The sequence below is a fragment of the Mesoplodon mirus genome, assembly GCF_964341445.2.
Source record: "Mesoplodon mirus genome assembly, chromosome: 11".
NCBI classification, from domain to species: Eukaryota; Metazoa; Chordata; class Mammalia; order Artiodactyla; family Ziphiidae; genus Mesoplodon; species Mesoplodon mirus.
The window spans coordinates 65,725,480-65,745,176 of NC_138987.1; the positions used below are offsets into that span (position 1 = coordinate 65,725,480).

The window sequence follows — 19,697 nt, forward strand, 5'->3', positions numbered from 1 at the left end:
GTGGTAGTGGGGATTTGAAGACAGCCTAGTAAGTATCTATCTCTGGTAGAGTGAATAAGAAAAATGATGGTGATAGACTGTGGAATGCCAGTGCAGCAGATAGAAGTAACAATGGTGAGATCTTTGAAACTGGATAAACTTTAAAACAGAGTTGAGAGAAAAAATAAAAACAAAATGAGATTTCACTCAGTACCATTTAGGTAAACTTAGAACATACTGTGTAAAATTATAATATTCAATAACATTGAGAAAACACCTATAGTGGAGGAAAATAGTACAGATAAAAAAAGTTTGAGGAATTAACATTTACTTTTATTTATATGTATAGAATTGAAGTAAGGATGCAAATTCTTTTTTTTGGGTAAATGGCAACTTTAAAAAAAAAGAATTCTGTGTGTTCATTGAAGTTACATTACAAGCAGATGTAACTTAGACAAGTTCAACTCCAGCAGAAGGCATGTAATTTTAAGTTCCTCAAGAAAGAAACTTCAAGTTATTAAGATACAGAACAGCCTGTTTTATATGCTTAGAATTGTCATCATATTTTTCAGGAGACAACCCCTCATCCTCAACATGGTATGAAGATGCTAGTTCTAATAAACATCACTAACCTGGGGTCTGTCCAGTGCTCATACTGCTTAGCACATAACCGTTTCCTACCTAGAGTGTCAAAAGCCAAGGAAAAATCATTAAAAGCTATAATATGGTGATAGAAGGAAGAATCACCTGTTGAGTTTGTTAAAACACTGTTTCCTCAGCCCCATCCCCAGAATTTCTGTTTCGGTAAATCTGGGTAGGCCTCATGAATTTGCATTTCTGCTAAGCTCACAGGTGATTCTAATGCTGTTGGTCTAAGTATCACACTTTGAGAAATTCTGTAGATAACGTTTCTTAATATGTATTATGTGAACCCCCATAGGCAGCAGCTTCCAGAGTCCTCCCCCAGGCCAGCAGAATATAAATCTTTATGAAGGGACTCAGGAATCTGAATTTCATGATTCATTTCCTTTTTGGTCATATAACTGCACAACTGGAGATGAAAGGGGAAAATAATAGAAAGTTTCACTTTTAGATGCCAATAATGCATTGCACTACACTGATAGAAGAAGTTATCCAAAGTACTGTATAACATCTTGTTTATTACTTAATGTTTTCTAAAGTGAAAAATGTTAGTGGTTTTCCAAACAGCCAAATAAAAATAATTCTTTATAAATAAAAACAATAATACCAGTTAAAACAAAAAACAAAAAAACCACACCACTACAGTAGGCATATGTTCACTAAGAGAAAGCATGTTAGTATCTAAGTGTCTGACTTTTCCATACCACTGAAAACAAAGAAATTAATTGTTCTGAAGGCCCTAAAATCATACTAGGCCCTTTGTTGTTGTTGTTGTTGTTGTTGTTTTTGGCTGCGTTGGGTCTTCCCTGCGATGCACAGGCTTCTTGTTGCGGAGCACGGGCTCTAGGCATGTGGGCTTCAGTAGTTGCAGCACGTGGGCTCAGTAGCTGTGGCTGGCAGGCTCTAGAGCTCAGGCTCAGTAGTTGTGGTGCACGGGCTTAGTTGCCCCGCGGCACGTGGGATCTTCCCAGACCAGGGCTCGAACCTGTGTCCTCTGCATTGGCAGGTGGATTTTTAACCACTGCGCCAGCAGGGAAGTCCCTAGGCCCATTTTTATCAGAATGGAGACCATATAGCCTCATCTGAAGAAATGCTAAATATTAAAAAAAAATGTTAGGCGTAAAATATAATTTTGTTTAAAACATGTAGTCCTATTGGGCTTCCCTGGTGGCGCAGTGGTTGAGAGTCCGCCTGCCGATGCAGGGATCACGGGTTCATGCCCCGGTCTGGGAAGATCCCACATGCCGCGGAGCGGCTGGGCCCGTGAGCCATGGCCGCTGAGCCTGCGCGTCCGGAGCCTGTGCTCTGCAACGGAGAGGCCACAACAGTGAGAGGCCCGCGTACTGCAAACAAAAACAAAAACATGTAGTCCTATTTATAAAAATGTATATACCCTAAGACAACCCAAAGTCTATATTAGAAACCTAAAAACCTACCTAAAAAATTTTCAGAAGTTTTCTATGTGGATTTTTCTGCTAGATATCAATTTATAATTTGAATTTTTCATCTTTATATTCATGTTGTATTTTTTAAATATTAAAATGCTTAGTTTTTTCAGAACGTGCATTTCTAATCTAGTTCTTAAGCATCTCATTTCTTAAAACCTCTCAAAAACGTGATATTTTCTAATGATACCTTAGAAAAGCTTAAACCACTCTAACTTTTTTCTATTCTGTTAAATTTGACTATTTTCCGAAGATGTTGGCATTGGGTGGATAGTCTGATTATTCAATTGGAGATGTGTGGCTAGTTACAGCTTGTATTTTTTTAAAATTATTTTAAAGTAGAATAATTGTAGAATCCTGGGTGTTGCTGAAGAGAGGAGAAACCTAATCAATAGATTATCCCTTACTTTCCAGAAAATTTGTTTAATGTTAACACCTTATTCCTCAGTTAGAAGCAGTACAGCTTTATTAATTGACTAAGTTGTACTATTAATTTTTTTCTGTATGGTTTCATTTAGGTATAACTATCTCAAAGAATGCCTTTGAGATTACTAACATTATGGAAATAAAAAGGTCCAAATTTTGCTGTTTTCCTGAAATAAGTAAAAATTCTTGTGAGGGTAACATGAGAAGTTGATGTAATTCAGACGTTTTCATTAATTGCTCAAAAATATTGACGAGATGTGAGTAAAAATCTGGTGGAAGAAGATAAGCGTCATTGTTAACTGAAGAGGCAATTTTTCATGGGTTAGAAAATATTCAGAGAAGAATCCAAAATCAACAAGGTAAGGCATGAGAGGCTAAAAAAAAATCAAATAGAAAACTAAGCCAGTAGTTCTTAACTCATATGTTGTCCCCCTGCCATCTGTGGTGTTCTGATTAACAGAATTCCAAATTGGTGACTGAAGCACTAAGTATAAACTTAATCTAGTGGCATATTAGTATTTTTACAGCACTCTGTCCCTGAGTGCTCTTCTTGGAGAGAGGAAGCACTTTATAAATAAAACCATTGCATACTATTTTTCAGTTAGGATAAATAATAAACATCTAGGTGACTCTGCAATATTCTGTTTTTGTTTTTTTTACACCAGCTGTTTTGCTATTGTACCTGTTTAAGTACAGGTAGAAAAACTTAGCATATACTTTAGAATTTTTTAAAGAGTTATTAAGCCCAATTTGCATATGTAGTAATTGCATGGTTAACTGTATAAATGGATTCAGAAATGGTGGATAGACCTATTAGATTGAAAATTCATATTAGGAAACTTGTCAGATAAAGTGTTTTCATTTTAACAATAAACTGTACAGAGACTTTACAGGCTCCGGACGCGCAGGCTCAGCGGCCATGGCTCACGGGCCCAGCCCGTGCATGTGGGATCTTCCTGGACCGGGGCACGAACCCTCATCCCCTGCATCGGCAGGCGGACTAAACCACCGCACCACCAGGGAAACCCTGTACAGAAACTTTTAAAGTATTTATAAGCATGATAGTCTCTACTTATTTGAAACATTAGTAGGTTATGACAGTTTTATTTTGGTACTAAAAGAACAGTGGTTATTATAGTTCTCAGAAAGTGCATTCTTAAAGTTTCTATGAAAGTATACAAATTTGTTACCAATTTTAACCTTGTTCAAATACTGGAAATGGGGGATTGAGTGATTTTGGATGTAGGGGTTGAGAGGATGGCTCAAGAGCCAGTTTTTTATTTCTTGTCATTCATGCATATTCATATATTTTAAGTTAATAATATGTCTTCAATTTGAAATGCAACCTGTGAGCCATAAATCTAGGGTAACATTCTAAAACCTGCAATTTCTTGTCATTTTTAAAGACATTTTGAGTCTTTATAAATTTTCTTTCATGCTTCATCTCATTTTATCTTATTCTTATTATTGGTCTCATTAAGGAAAAGACATAGAGCATGACATTGTAAATCAACTATACTCCAAAAAAAATTTTTTTAAAGAAAAAGGCATAGAATGACTTTTTCTGAGACTAAAGTTTGAGGTAATGGAACAACCAAACAGAACTGCCTAGGATGAAGTTAAATATAGGGAGCCAAAGCTTGGGGAGTAATGAGAACTGCAGGTATGGAGTTATATTCCTAGAAGTGAGAAATATTAGGTGTATGTGAATTATCTAATTAAAAATGTAAAGAACTGTATACTAAACCTTAAAGGGTATCCCTAAGTAATGATATAAAAGAAAGATCAAATAGATAATCTTGTAGATTCAGGAAAACTTGGATTCTGTTTTGTCATAGAGGCCAAAGGAAAAAAGAGCTTCTAGAAGAAAGGGAATGGTAAGCAGTGCTAAATGATGCAGAAATTGGGGGGAGACAGAAGAGATTCGGTGTATTTGACAGATGGGGTCAGCATGATGAGAATGACGAATAGTAGGAAAAGGGGATGACTACCTAGTCAGAAAATGGAACACCTGGTATAGATCATTCATCATGTAATGTACTGAAAGAAGTAAGATAACTAAGGTTATCTTAGTAACCTTACTAAGGTTGTACTTGGTTGGAAATGCAGGATTCCTGGAGAGAAAAAGAAACTATATAAATCTGTTTGTTATTTAAATATACACATCCTTTCCTGGGTGTTTGTCACCTAACGATGAAGGCAGCATAATGGTAGAATGAAGTTCTTGTGTACTGCTATTTACCGATAAACTGGTTTTTTCTGGTTATTTTATTTTGGTGGTCCAAACTCCAAATCTTTTTTGGAAAAGCTTCTGCTTGTACATAAACACACACTTCCCATAACTCTGTACTTTGAGGTTCCTCAATTTAATATTCATTAAGATCTTGAGTGTGTATGCAGATTTTCCTTTGAAATGCTGAAAATGCACATCGATTAAATAAATCTTTCCTTCATGTAAACACTGTTACCTACTTTCTGTTGTGGTAAGATAATGTATAACCTAGTACTATGTCTCCAAGTTTTACCAAAGAGAGCATGGTCACAGTCAAGCTTCTTAGTTAGTGTTAGCTTCAATATTTAAAAGCCATATCCAAATTCAATTGAAATTAGGACATTTAAATAGTATTTCATGCATAAATGAATGTAACTTAAGTATTCAGTTCTCATATAGATGCTTGATTCAGAGGTACTCACAAATAATTATTGGTTATTTTATTTCTTCCTTTCTCCCCTAGTTTGTTCTGAAAAAGATTTGAGCAATTTACAGTAACACATGTAAGTCAAAGTTAACTATATGAATAGATACAAAAGTCAGGACAAATGGAAAATAAACAATTGTCATAGTAAGTTGAAACCAGAGAAGTTAGCTGGTAGGGAGCAGTAAGGGCTTTTGAAGTTACTAAAATTAATCTGCATATGTATGAATTTATTTTGGATCCTGATTCAAACTACCCAGTTTTTGAGGCAATTGGGGAAAAGATGTAAACATGAACTGACTGTTAGATTGGGACAGACAGTAGTATCAAAAAAGATTTCTTACCTGCTAGGGATGCATACTGTAGTGTTTACAGGTGAAATTATAAATGTCTGGGATTTGCTTTAAAGTTGTCCAGCAAAAACATGAAGGAATGTGGAGGCCAAGGAGATTATAAATAAACCAAGAGTGGTAGAATGTTAATAATTTTTGAAACTGAATGACTGATATTGGGTACATGAGGACTTGTGTGTTTGGAGATATCTGTAATAACAGCAAAAATAAAAATGGGTTGCAGTTTTGGTATTGAGATTGATAATGGCTAAAGAAAAGTAACTGTAGTTTTATTTTTTTTAAGTGGAATGTTTTGTCAAATACCATACAGAGCAGTCAAAATGAGGAACAAAAATCAGGTTATGAGAAACACTTTATATATAAATTTCCTTAAATTGTCTTTTGTTTAAGTATTTAACACCCTGCCTGACACAGAGGAGACACATAGCAAATGCTTGTTGAACTGAACTAATCTGTATCTCACAAGAGTAAAAGTGCTTAATTTTTCAAGAGATTTAAATTTCTCTTTTTCTCTAAGAACTTACCCTAGGATGATTGTTAGAAATGGGGAAAGTTTAAGGTCGGTCTTGTCTTTCTTAATAAGATAGTTTTTGTTTTATAATGTCAAAATTTACAAATTCGGGTTGTTTTATATCAGGTTTGAAAATAACTATAAAAAGTTTTAAATAACTAATTTTGCTATGTCAGCATTCAGACTTAATTTCTCTATATTTTGATTGCTCAGTATGGTATTAGATTTCCATGTATGTTGACTATTTAGGTAACTTACAAAGATTAAGCTGTATTTTTCTATTCAAGTACGAAGTTCAGCTTAGCCTTGAATTACAGGCTTTTAGTTGAAACATTGGAAATAGGGAAATTAAAATACTGCATTCAGTTGTCAGTGATGAAGTTTAATTTTCTCTCTTCATGAAATCATTTCAGCTAAATTCATGTTTTACCTTCTTCTGTCTTGTTAAGAGACGATTCACTGCCTTATATTACACTTAGCCCAAACTAGCCAAAATTAGTTTAACACTAGATAAATGGCTTAATATCTAGTTTATGTATAATATTCTGAGCATTTTCTTCACTCGTCTCTTCAGAAAGCTACTAGTGCGAAGTTGCTAATAAACAGTGTAATTTCCAAGTTATATCAAAGAAAGAGAGTTAAAGAATTCAGGTTATAATCCACAGATTGACTAGTCAACACCTACACTAACTCCACAAATGTTAGCTAGGTTGGGCTATGTGTAATCTCGGTCAGAAGTTGGAATCACAATAGATAAGTGATCTAACTATTAACCATAATGTCTGTAACAGGAGGTAAAAAGTGTTATCATACTTTTATTTAGCTGTGGATCACCACATCCATCCTGCTCTCTCTGATCTCCATGCTCTTTAAGAACAATCTCTCTACCAATAGCATTTATCTCAGTGTTTCCTAGACCTCGTTTTTCCTTTGTTATCTCCTGTCTCCTATACATATAAATGCCTAGCATACTGCCACACGTATAGTAGACACTCAGTTAACACTAGTTCGTGCTTTTGTTTCTTTTCCAGTATCACCTTCCTTGCTAACCTATAGATATAAACAAATCTCTCCCATCTTTTAAAACAAGACCATCAGCTTCCTCTGAATACCACTTAGTTTTTCTTCTAATAACCAACTTCTTTAAAAAGGCAGTGCTTGGGCTTCCCTGGTGGTGCAGCGGTTGAGAGTCCGCCTGCCAATGCAGGGGACACGGGTTCGTGCCCCGGTCCGGGAAGATCCCACATGCCGCGGAGCGGCTGGGCCCGTGAGCCATGGCCGCTGAGCCTGCGCTGGAGCCTGTGCTCTGCAACGGGAGAGGCCACAACACTGAGAGGCCCGCAAAAAAAAAAAAAAAAAAAAAAAAGGCAGTGCTTACCATTCCTTACCACATATTCAGAATTTAACAAAGTCCTTATTTAACTTTTTAAACCTAGTTTATTTGACCTCTCTTAAATACTTCTTTTTGATAGCTATCTCCTAAAGAAATTCTCTTATTTTGAATCCATGATACCACAGTTTTTCACGGCTACCTCCTTGGCAGTATGCAGTTTTACCTGCCATTGTTTTTGTATAGTGAAGGAGGTCAGATAATAAATAACACGTTTGTGTTTTTATGAAAATAGTTTTGATCATGGACAGGTACCCTGAAGGGATCTTGTACCCCCCTCAGTGTCCATGGACTGTACTTTGAGAACTGCTTCCTAAACCTCCAAGATATGTTGCCCTTGCCCACTCCACTGTCTTAGTCCCAGCCTTTTTTACTTCTCACCTTTGTTGTTTTTATAGTCTCCTAAATGCTCTTCCAATCTTCAGTCACTTTCTCTTCCTCAAGAGTTACCTTTCTAGAATACAAATCTGATTACGTTGATACTGTTAAAATCTTTCAACATGCCACAGCACAATTGGATAAAATCCAAATTCCTTTGGAGAACATAAAAAGGTTCTTCATTATCATACCTACCTTACTAACCTCTGTTCCTATCACTACACCCTACTCTTTCAGGCAATTCATTGGTAATTCCCTAAACACATCATGCTTTCTATAGTCCCACACATTTTCACATGCTATTCTTTCCACTTGGAGAACTCTCACTTTCCAGTTTCCACCTACCCCTCCAACTGTGCACATCGTTTTAAAATCACTTCATGTTACTACCCACAAAATTTGACTTTTAGTTATATATATATTATATATATATATATATATATATTTTTTTTTTTTTTTTTTTTTTTTTTTTTTTGCGATACGCGGGCCTCTCACTGTTGTGGCCTCTCCGTTGCGGAGCACAGGCTCCGGACACGCAGGCTTAGTGGCCATGGCTCACGGGCCCAGCCGCTCCGCGGCATGTGGGATCTTCCCGGACCGGGGCACGAACCCGTGTGTCCCCTGCATCAGCAGGTGGACTCTCAACCACTGCGCCACCAGGGAAGCCTTTTTTGTTATAATTTTAAAATTTGTTTAAGGACTTATACGCTGTTTTATAGTTATTTGGCTTGTATCATTTTCCCCTATTAGAGTATGAGCTATTTGAGACCAGGAACTATCTCTCTCTTTGTACCCCTAGTACTTAACAAGGGCAAGGCATAATGTAATCATTTAATAAATGTTTGAGTGTTTTAATGAATTTCATAGAAAATTCTAATACTGTTCTGGGATAGAGTTGCTAATGAATAGTAAAAAGGCCACAGATGGGCAGAAAAAGGGGAAAAAAATATATATATATATATGCCTCAGCCATATATAATATGTAATAAATATACATATTATAAATAAAATAAAGTAATCTTTATTTTCATAACTTTTACTATAAGTAAAATTCAAGGGAATATTTCAGTTTCTATCTGTATACTTGAAAAGTTGTAGTGAATTGAATTAAATTGTAGTCAGATGGATCACATTTTGAAAAATTAACCTCCTTAATTGATTATAAGTCAGTCTCGGTGTTTTTAGATTGTTTTCCTAAGTTAGCATTCTTAACATGAAGGCAGAAAATGCCAGAATACTTCTATATTAATATTAATTCTATTAATATCTTAAAATTAGTACCTTAAAATATTAGTATGTTAAAATTACCTTTTAAATTTGTTTTCTACATTGTTTTATATTAAAACTTGGTTGCTTGTATTTTTGGATTTGAGCTTAGTACAGTTAAATAAAATCTTGTAAGGGTCTTCCATCAGAAAAGCAGCTAAATAGAAGTCCCACTTAATGTAATCTACCTGTATATAACCTGCATCAATAACAACAAAAAAACTCTCCTTTAAAATGAAGAAAAAAATTTTACCAATATTTCATAATATATAAAACTTCAAAAGTTAAGTAAAATTTTATATGTAAGAAATTTTATTACCCACCACTTAGTTTAGCAAAATCCAAATTACCTAAAAGCAAATTTTGTAGATTACACTTTCCTGCCCAATGACCATTTTGCTGTTCATTAGCACCTGAGTAGAGGAAATAAAATAATTTTTAAACAGTAATCACTTTGGGCCTCACTAATTTAGAATTTATGATGACTGAGATACTGGACTGAAAGTATTAGCTTCTTACAGCCCGTGGCCTAGATGTTGCCTAGTAAATTAAAATTGTATACAAAATTACAAGGGAAATTAAATCTTTTAGAGATTTTTAAGTACTACTTTAAAATAATCATTCCTATATAATGGATTTGTTTACTATAAATCATGCCTATAAAGCATATTTGTTGATTAAAAGCCATTAGTATTTTAGATTTCTCCAAAAACATTCTGAATTAGTGAGGTGTGTAATAGATAGTGAGATTTATATCTGTTCAGTTTTTGCAGGGATAACCTTGGCCAAAAATTACTTCTCAGGATTATGTTTGTAATTCTCTTTGCTATTTCATCCCTCTTGCCTTACAGTTTTAAAAATTGATAAAATCTATGATATCTGTGTCTGTGTTGTATATAATTGGAATGCCATAGTACCTACTGAGACACAGAGTAGATTTCTTTTACATGCTTCCTTTAAAAATTAATATTTTAATTCCATTGATTTAAGGAAATTATTGATTGTAAGATATTAATAATGGTTACCTGAACTCAGAACTGGGTGTATTGCATTAGTAGATTTATAAGAATAATATCAAGTTTTATATTTAATTTGATAAATTTCCTTTGAAAATAGTTCCCTTATATACTATTATTTTTTATATGAACAAATACATTGGAAATTGAAAACCAAAGGGTATATGGTGATTTTGCTCATAAATCTGTTTTCCAGCATTCATTTACTACATACATTGTCATCTGTAGTTCTTTTCTTTATTTCATAATTAATTTCAAAATTCAGCATTTTTTATCTAATTTAACATTTTCATATTTTTAAAGGTCCCCAGGTGCATCCAATTTTTCAACTTTACCAAAGATCTCTCCTTCATCTCTATCAAATAATTATAACAACATCAACAACAGAAAGTAAGCACTGAATCTTAAAAACTCTTTGTTTAATTGATCGCCCTATTGTGGTTGCAAAAAATCTCTTGTATCTAAAATTTAGGATAAAAGTCTTAATGCATTAAAATTGATTTTCTTTTAAATCACTGGTCAGTTCTTCAAGGAGTAACTTCACAAGAAAGCAAGCAGAGGTATAAACTTTTTGATTTAATATATATACTACAATAATTTACTAAAAGAGAAATAAAGCACTTTCAGAATTTCATATTCTAAACACTAATTATTGAAATATATATACAAGTCTGTTATAATTCAAATTTTTAGGAACAGTATAAATTTCAGATATCATTTTAGAGCTAGACATGTAATCACAGATAATACATACTGTTTTTTAAAAGTGTTTATCAGTGATTCTCAACTGGAAAACATACAAATTTTTATGTTTATCAAAAAGGCAATTACTTTTTCTGAAAAAGTTTGGAGAAACAATTCCCTTGCTCCATCAGGAATAGTATTCAGAATCTTAGGATTTACAAAAATTACATGAAAATGTGTGCCATATTGCTATAAGAAAAAGGATTCAAAGTCACTTGGGATTCACTGTAATGTCTGACATGGATGTATTACCTTGAAAATTGGCATGGTTTTATATAAAAGGATAAAAAGAAAACTTTATTTATAATTAGTCCATTCAATTATGGGAAGGATTTTAATCCAGAGATGATTATTGTCCTTTTACTTCTTGGATATATACATTGTAGTTTATGTATTAGGTTTACAGGATTTATGTAGTTAAATATTTACACTACTTGTCCAGTTCATAAATGGCATCTGATTATTCCAAAGGGTAAATTTAAAAGGACTGAAACTATTCATGAAATAATCTTTTAAAAAGCACCATTAATTGAATTTATAGGTTTAATTAATGTTCCCTTAAAATTCATATGGAGAGGTGGGGCTTGACAAAATGATTTTAATTTTAACATACATCTGGATTGTAAATATATAAGAATAGCCAAAATAACTTTGGAAAGGAAAAACAATGAGAAAGGATTAATCTTACTAAATATCACAACCTGTTATAAAGATATAATAATTCAAACAGCATAGTACTGACCCAAGAATATACCTCCAGATCAGTGGAATAGAAAAGAGAGCCCAGAAACAGACCTTTATATATAAAAGAATGTAATGTGATCAGAAAGTATCCTAGACTAATGGAGAATGGGCAGATTATCCAGGCAATGCTATTGGAAAAATTGGATTGCTATTTCTCTTTAAAACTTTAAATTAAATTAAAAATTTTAATTGTCAGGCATATTAAAAATTAAACAGCAAATAAATGGAAAATATTATTGCTACAAATGACAAAGGAAGGGCAGATACTCTTAGTATATCAAGCTCATAAAAATCAGTGAGAAATTTTTTAAGACAACTAGAAAAGTAAGTAAATGATGCAGCTGAGCAATGAAAATAAGAGAATTAAAACAGACATTTTAAATGTTCAAGTTCACTACTAACTAGAGATATGTAAATTAAAAACATAAACAACTCCATCCACTTTCCCCCACCTCAATCTCATTGGGAAAAGTTAAGTGATGGTATCCGTTCTTGTAAGGATTCTGTTTGAGTGGTTGGAGTATTAGTCCAACTTTCATAGAAAAGAGTTTGCTATATGTATCAAGAAGATTTAAAACACTAATTCCTTACTTTAGTAGTAACAAGATACGTGCACTGTAGTATAATAGTGAAATATTGAAGACACTGGATATCCAAAATTGCAGTGTAGTGTGTTCTCTTCTATTTAAAAATGTATATCCACAGGCAAAAGAGTAAAGGGAAATATCCTCCTGTAATCTGGTTTGTATTTTACATGGTATCTTTTAATGTAATTCATCAAAAGTAATTTTCTCATCTGAGATAAAATATTGTTTGTGTTTCTACCAATTGCAGATGGCTCCCACATTTACTATAAAAGAATTTGGTTCCAGGTATAACATGTACTTATAGTTAGTTATTCTTTGGAGAGATTTTTTAGCATTGTATATAGACTGTATTGAACATAGGCTGTATTTTGACCAGAGTTGCCATATTAGTATATGTGATCTGGTGCTTCTGTTTTTGTCTTATTTCCCTCTCACAGTAAAAATATGACAGTACAATCTGATCTCAAAACCTCTGACTGCAGAAAATATTAAGAGAGGAATTGGAGCGTTGTCTTAAAAGTTTAGAACATGATTAATTAATGATTCTACTCCTATGACTAGGTTATATTTTTAGCTATTTATATTTGTCTATTTTAGACACTAAACTAGTCCTTTCATATTAGAAAATTTTAATAGCAAACAGCTACTGGTACCACCTTACTTAAAAGTAAAACTTAACCTTTCTTAGTAAGGAACAAAATTTAAACATTTACAAAATGGAGAGTTTTTTTTTTTTTTACTTTAAAAAACTTGAATTAATGTTATCATAACAATTATTTCACATAAAATTTATTTCTTGACTTTTCAACTTGTGGAAATAAGTAGCTGCTTAAGACTTCAGGTGGAAATAGCATAGTTTCTTTAAAAGTATGTAAAATGGGTAATAACCTTTTAAGATTAAATACATTTATGAAACTTCATATATGTGGAGATAATACTCCAAGTGTAAAATGCATATTAAAATCAGTAGTTGTGACACAACGTTTATATGGCATTTTTTTACAAATTCAAGACTTAAACTGATACATTATTAAGATGTAAAGTTTTCATTTCCAGAAATAAGAATATTTGTTATAAAAGTAATAACAAAGTGTACTTGGAATTATTTCATTGAAGTTTAATAAAGTTTAAGTTTTTATTAAAAACTAATATTATGAAGAATCATATGCCAGAATATTGTTCATTCACCCTGTGTAGTAGTTTTACTTGTTAATCCGTACAGTATTAATTCTTGCCTCAATTATAATTTAAGTACATTTTTAATATGTACCAAAATCTTTCCACTCTCCGCATTTTTCTTCTGTCTTGCTGCATTTGCTTTACTATAATACTTCTAAAAAAATCTCTTTAGGGCTTCCCTGGTGGCGCAGTGGTTGAGAGTCCGCCTGCTGATGCAGGGGAAACGGGTTCGTGCCCTGGTCCAGGAAGATCCCACATGCCGTGGAGCGGCTGGGCCCGTGAACCATGGCTGCTGGGCCTGCGCATCCGGAGCCTGTGCTCCACAACGGGAGAGGCCACAACAGTGAGAGGCCCACATACCGCAAAAAAAAAAAAAAAAAAAAAATCTCTTTAATGTATTTATTTATTTATTATTATTATTATTTTTTTTTTTTGCGGTACGCGGGCCTCTCACTGCTGTGGCCTCTCCCGTTGTGGAGCACAGGCTCCAGACGCGCAGGCACAGCGACCATGGCTCACGGGCCCAGCCTCTCCGCGGCATGTGGGATCCTCCCGGACCCGGGCAAGAACCCAGTGTCCCCTGCATCGTCAGGCAGACTCCCAACCACTGCGCCACCAGGGAAGCCTTTAATGTATTTATTGTCTCAACTCTTGGCATTCCACATCGAGGCACATTGTATTTTTCTGTTAATTCATTTAAAGCTCTTTTATTTGAAATGGAAATGACTCCCTGTAAGAGATTAAGCAATGAAAAGGAACTGGATTTTGGAGACTGCCAGAGACTAGCCATCTGGCTTTTGACAAGTTAGTTGCTGAAAGTATCATTTCATTAACTGCAAAGTGAGCATAATTACAGTTATGAGGATTAAATTATAGATTTATAGTGTTTATAATGTTAAATGTAAATGCTAATTAAAAAGTCAGTTTCAGCCACCATCACCCTGATACCAAAACCAGACAGAGATGCTACAAAAAAAGAAAATTACAGGCCAATATTACTGATGAATATAGATGCAAAAATCCTCAACAAAATACTAACAAACAGAATCCAACAACACATTAAAAGGATCATACACCGAGATCAAGTGGGATTTATCCCAGGGATGCAAGGATTCTTCAGTATACTCAAATCAATCAATGTGATACACCATATTAACAAATTGAAGAATAAAAATCATATGTTCATGTCAATAGATGCAGAAAAAGCTTTTGACAAAATTCAACACCCATTTATGATAAAAACTCTCCAGAAAGTGGGCATACAGGGAACCTGCCTCAACAAAATAAAGGCTATATATGACAAACCCACAGCAAACATCATTCTCAATGGTGAAAAACTAAAAGCATTTTCCTCTAAGGTCAGGAAGAAGACAAGGATATCCACTCTCGCCACTGTTATTCAACATAGTTTTGGAAGTCCTAGCCACAGCAATCAAAGAGGAAAAAGAAATAAAAGGAATCCAGATTGGAAAAGAAGAGGTAAAACTGTCACTGTTTGCAGATGACATGATACTATACATAGAGAATCCTAAAGATGCCACTAGAAAACTACTAGAGTTAATCAGTGAATTTGGTAAAGTTGCAGGGTACAAAATTAATGCAAAGAAATCTTGCATTCCTATACACTAACAATGAAAGATCAGAAAGAAAAATTAAAGAAACAGTCCCATTCACCATTGCAAGAAAAAGAATAAAATACCTAGGAATAAAACTATCTATGGAGGTAAAAGACCTGTACTCAGAAAACTATACAACACTGATGAAAGAAATCAAAGATGACACAAACAGATGGAGAGATATACCATGTTCTTGGCTTAGAAGAATCAATGTTGTGAAAATCACTATACTACCCACAGCAATCTACAGATTCATTGCAATCCCTATCAAACTACCAATGGCATTTTTTACAGAACTAGAACAAAAGATTTTAAAATTTGTATGGAGACACAAAAGACCCCAAATAGCCAAAGCAATCCTGAGGGAAAAAAACAGAGCTGAAGGAATCAGAGTTCCTGACTTCAGACTATACTACAAAGCTACAATAATCAAGACAATATGGTACTGGCACAGAAACAGAAATATTGATCAGTGGAACAGGATAGAAAGCCCAGAGATAAACACATGCACATATGGTCACCTTATCTTTGATAAAGGAGGCAAGGATGTACAGTGGAGAAAAGGCAGTCTCTTCAATAAGTGGTGCTGGGAAAACTGGACAACTACATGTGAAATAAAGAAATTAGAACCTCCCTCATACCATACACAAAAATAAACTCAAAATGGATTAAAGACCTAAATGTAAGACCAGACACTGTAAAACTCTTAGAGGAAAACATAGGAGGAACACTCTTTGACATAAATCACAGCAAGATCTTTTTTGACCCACCTCCTAGAGTAATGGAAATAAAAACAAAAATAATGAATGAAACTAATGAAACTTAAAAGCTTTTTGCACAGCAAAGGGAACTATAAGCAAGACAAAAAGAACCCTCAGGATAGGAGAAAATATTTGCAAGCAAATCAATGAACAAAGGATTAAACTCCAAAATATACAGGCAGTTCATGCAGCTCAATATCAAAAAACAAACAACCCAATCAAAAAAATGGGCAGAAAACCTAAACAGACATCTCTCCAAAGAAGACATTCAGATGGCCAAGAGGCACATGAAAAGCTGCTCAACATCACTAATTATTAGAGAAATGCAAATCAAAACTACAATGAGGAATCACCTCACACTGGTTAGAATGGGCATCATCAGAAAATCTACAAACAATAAGTGCTGGAGAGGGTGTGGAGGAAAGGGAACCCTCTTGCACTGTTGGGAATGTAAATTGATACAGCCACTATGGAGAACAGTATGGAGGCTCCTTAAAAAACTAAAAATAGAATTACCATATGACCCAGCAGTCCCACTACTGGGCATATACCCAGAGAAAACCATAATTCAAAAAGACACGTGCACTCCAATGTTCATTGCAGCACTATTTACAATAGCCAGGTCATGAAAGCAACCTAAATGCCCATCGACAGATGAGTGGATAAAGAAGATGTGGTACATATGTACAATGGAGTATTACTCAGCCATAAAAAGGAATGAAATTGGGTCATTTGCAGAGATGTGGATGGACCTAGAGACTGTCATACAGAGTGAAGTAAGTCAGAAAGAGAAAAACAAGTATCGTATATTAATGTATATGTGTGGAATCTAGAAAAAGGGTACAGATGAACCGGTTTGCAGGGCAGAAATAGAGACACAGAAGTAGAGAACAAATGTATGGACAGCAAGGGGGGAAAGTGGAGAGGGGGGTGGGATGAATTGGGAGACTGGGATTGACATATATACACTAATATGTATAAAATAGATAACTAATAAGAATGTGCTGTATAAAAAATACATAAAATTAAATTTTAAAGTCAGTTTCAAATATTTATAGAAAGATAAGGGCTCGATTTTACTAAAAAATGTTATATTTTTAAATGTATATTCATTTAAGATGAATTAATCTAGCATAGCATTAAAATTCCCATTAAGATTACTGGCAAATTTATTTGTTTTTGCAAAGTAACATAACCTTATGGGATAAGGACTAGCTTACAACCTTTAGAAAAAAAAATAGCAACAGTAGTCATGAAAGATACAGAGGCTGTCTTTCAGGTTTAGGTTTACATGTACTTTGTTGAAGTGTTTAAAGAGCTGTTGGTTTTGACATTTTCCACGACAGACTTTATTTGATTTAAAGAACACATAAGATGTGGATTATAAGTGACCAATGAAGATAGTATTAAAATATTTTTAATTTGTTAGTTTTCTTTATTATCATTGAGCATGTAGACTACCATCTTAATTTTTGGCTAAGGTTTATTCTTATCCTGTCACTTAAAATGTAGATATCCTTTAAGGATTCGGATCACTTGCATGGGTGTTGGTGTGGGTGTGTGTATGCATGAGCATGTATTTGGGCATACTTTCCCTCTGTACTCTGACTTAAGTTTTATTATAATTTTACAGCTGATATATATGGGGTTTCTTTAACATGTTGAAAATGTAGGCCTTGCATTTTTGTAATATATAGCAGACCTTGATTTTAAGCACTTCTTTTTTTAACTTTTTTTTAAAAATTATTATTTATTTATTATTTATTTTTGGCTGTGTTGGGTCTTCGTTTCTGTGCAAGGGCTTTCTCTAGTTGTGGCAAGCGGGGGCCACTCTTCATCGTGATGCGCGGGCCTCTCTCTATCGCGGCCTCTCTTGTTGCGGAGCACAGGCTCCAAACGCGCAGGCTCAGTAGTTGTGGCTCAGGGGCCCAGTTGCTCCGCGTCATGTGGGGTCCTCCCAGACCAGGGCTCTAACCCGTGTCCCCTGCATTGGCAGGCAGACTCTCAACCACTGCGCCACCAGGGAAGCCCCTTAAGCACTTCTTAAAGGGGTAAAAGGAAAACCAGGATTCAGTTTTTTGTTACATGTCCTCAACGTTAGATTCAAGAATCCAGTCACTGAGTGACTATATATGGAATTGCTGATAGGTGCCTTGAACTTTGTTACTGCTAATATAAAATAAAATATGAATTATAAGGCTAGTGATCTGCAAAATCCAAAAGACGCTTGAACCCATTTTTTTTTTTTCTTTAAGTTTAAAACAAGTAAATAGCTACAAGTCTATGAATTGATCAAGGTTGCACTTCTTTGGAGCCTGCTCTTTTTGTTTAACTTTGGGGTAGGTTGGTTTTTCAGTCTGAGAGTTGATCTTTTATTTGTGATGAAGGGGGATGTTTTCTTAAAAATACAAAAATATTAGTGGGATAGCATTGTGTGTGTAAATTTTGGTTGATATGGTTTTGTGTGTTTTACCTGTTGGTTTGTTAGGGTGTGTAAGTTTACTAAAGGCTTTGTTAGAACAAGCAGTAGTACAGTTCATTTTAACTGTTATAAAGTGAGAGTATAGAAGCTACAATAAGTAGTATTTGAAATTATAAGTAAAACTTAAAAAAAAATAATACCAAGGATAAATTATAGCCAATTGAGATTGTCAGAGTTACTGATTTACCATGTTTATTTGTAACACTGTATTCATTTATTTACATCATTATTTGCTTTTAGCAAATAACCTTGATTCTTGTTCAGGTTTGTTCTAGTGAATAAAAAAAATAATGATTGAAAGTATGCTTTTGAATTATATCCAAAGCATCCATCATAAATATCTTATAAGATAACCTATTAAAAATTAAGGAAGAATCTATCCTTTTCCACAAAATTTTTTTTTAGTTACATGTAAAAAGAAAGAGGGATCTAACTTATTGACTTCTCTTAGTTCTTTGTAAAATTACCCTGATTCTCTAAGGTTGAATATTATGTAGGGTTTTTTTAAGATTAATATTTATTTTACTCATAGTACAAATTATCCTGAGGTTGTATTTACCTAGTTAAATAAACTGCATTAATCTAACAAACTAGAAGATTCTTTCCATAATAGTAATACTGAAGTGTGTACTTGCTTCGAATCATTTCATTTTTGCATTGCTGATCACCCCAGGCTGTTTTCTGCATTTGAATACCAGATTTTGCTGGTCTAGCGTAGAATACTATAAATAGAATCTTTGATGCATCAGAACAGTGATGTCACAAAGGCCCTGGAAATCTCTGCTCTCACCTGTAACTAAAGCACAACTCTTCCTGCTTCTACTGTTCTCACTCTATTACAGTAGCAGGATGTAAAAGGGACATCAGTGAGATGATTTATTGCTGCGGGTGGTGTTTAAAATCTGAATGTTTTACATTTGATGGAGCAATGAAGAATGGAGCAAGCTGTGAGGCTGCTCCAGTTAATCAAGGGTAGAAAGACATGATGTGGTTTGTATTGGTTGGTGTGGTATATGATGCCGTGATTTTGTTGATTGAAAGAGGAGTATATTAATTAAGGGGGTTATTTTTATTTAGGTTTGTTTTAAAAGTACCTGAGTTAAGTGCTTTATAAAAAAATTAATGACTGACCACATATCTCAAATAGGTTTAAAGTACTCTGTTCATTATAACTATATGATGATAATTGGCTGCATTATGAAAAAGATTTTTTGTTTTCTTCCAGTGTGAAAAACTCAAATTATTGTCTCCCATCATATACTGCTTATAAGAACTATGATTATTCAGAACCTGGAAGAAACAATGAACAGCCCGGCCTCTGTGGCCTAAGTAACTTGGGAAATACGTGTTTCATGAACTCAGCTATTCAGGTAGGTCTTTCTAAACAAAATGAAACTCATATGTTTTATGGTAATCAATAATACAAGAGGAATAGAGTTGGGTTTTACATGTCAGAATATGAGTATTATATGTGTTTGGAGA

General features: G+C 34.1%; 1 protein-coding gene across 3 annotated transcripts in view; it reads left to right on the plus strand.

Annotated features, from left to right (window-relative positions):
• USP15 (ubiquitin specific peptidase 15) overlaps positions 1 to 19,697 on the plus strand; it is a 136,124-nt gene that overhangs the window by 70,112 nt on the left and 46,315 nt on the right. For 2 of the 3 annotated variants that reach the window (XR_014295377.1, XM_082636634.1), the window contains exons 7-8: positions 10,406 to 10,492; positions 19,441 to 19,585. Coding sequence is in view for 2 of the 3 variants with exons in the window: in XM_082636634.1 (XP_082492760.1) it covers positions 10,406 to 10,492; positions 19,441 to 19,585 (232 nt within the window). In the remaining variant the exon portion in view is untranslated. The remainder of the gene's footprint in view (positions 1 to 10,405; positions 10,493 to 19,440; positions 19,586 to 19,697) is intronic. The other variant, XM_082636635.1, reaches the window with a different exon arrangement.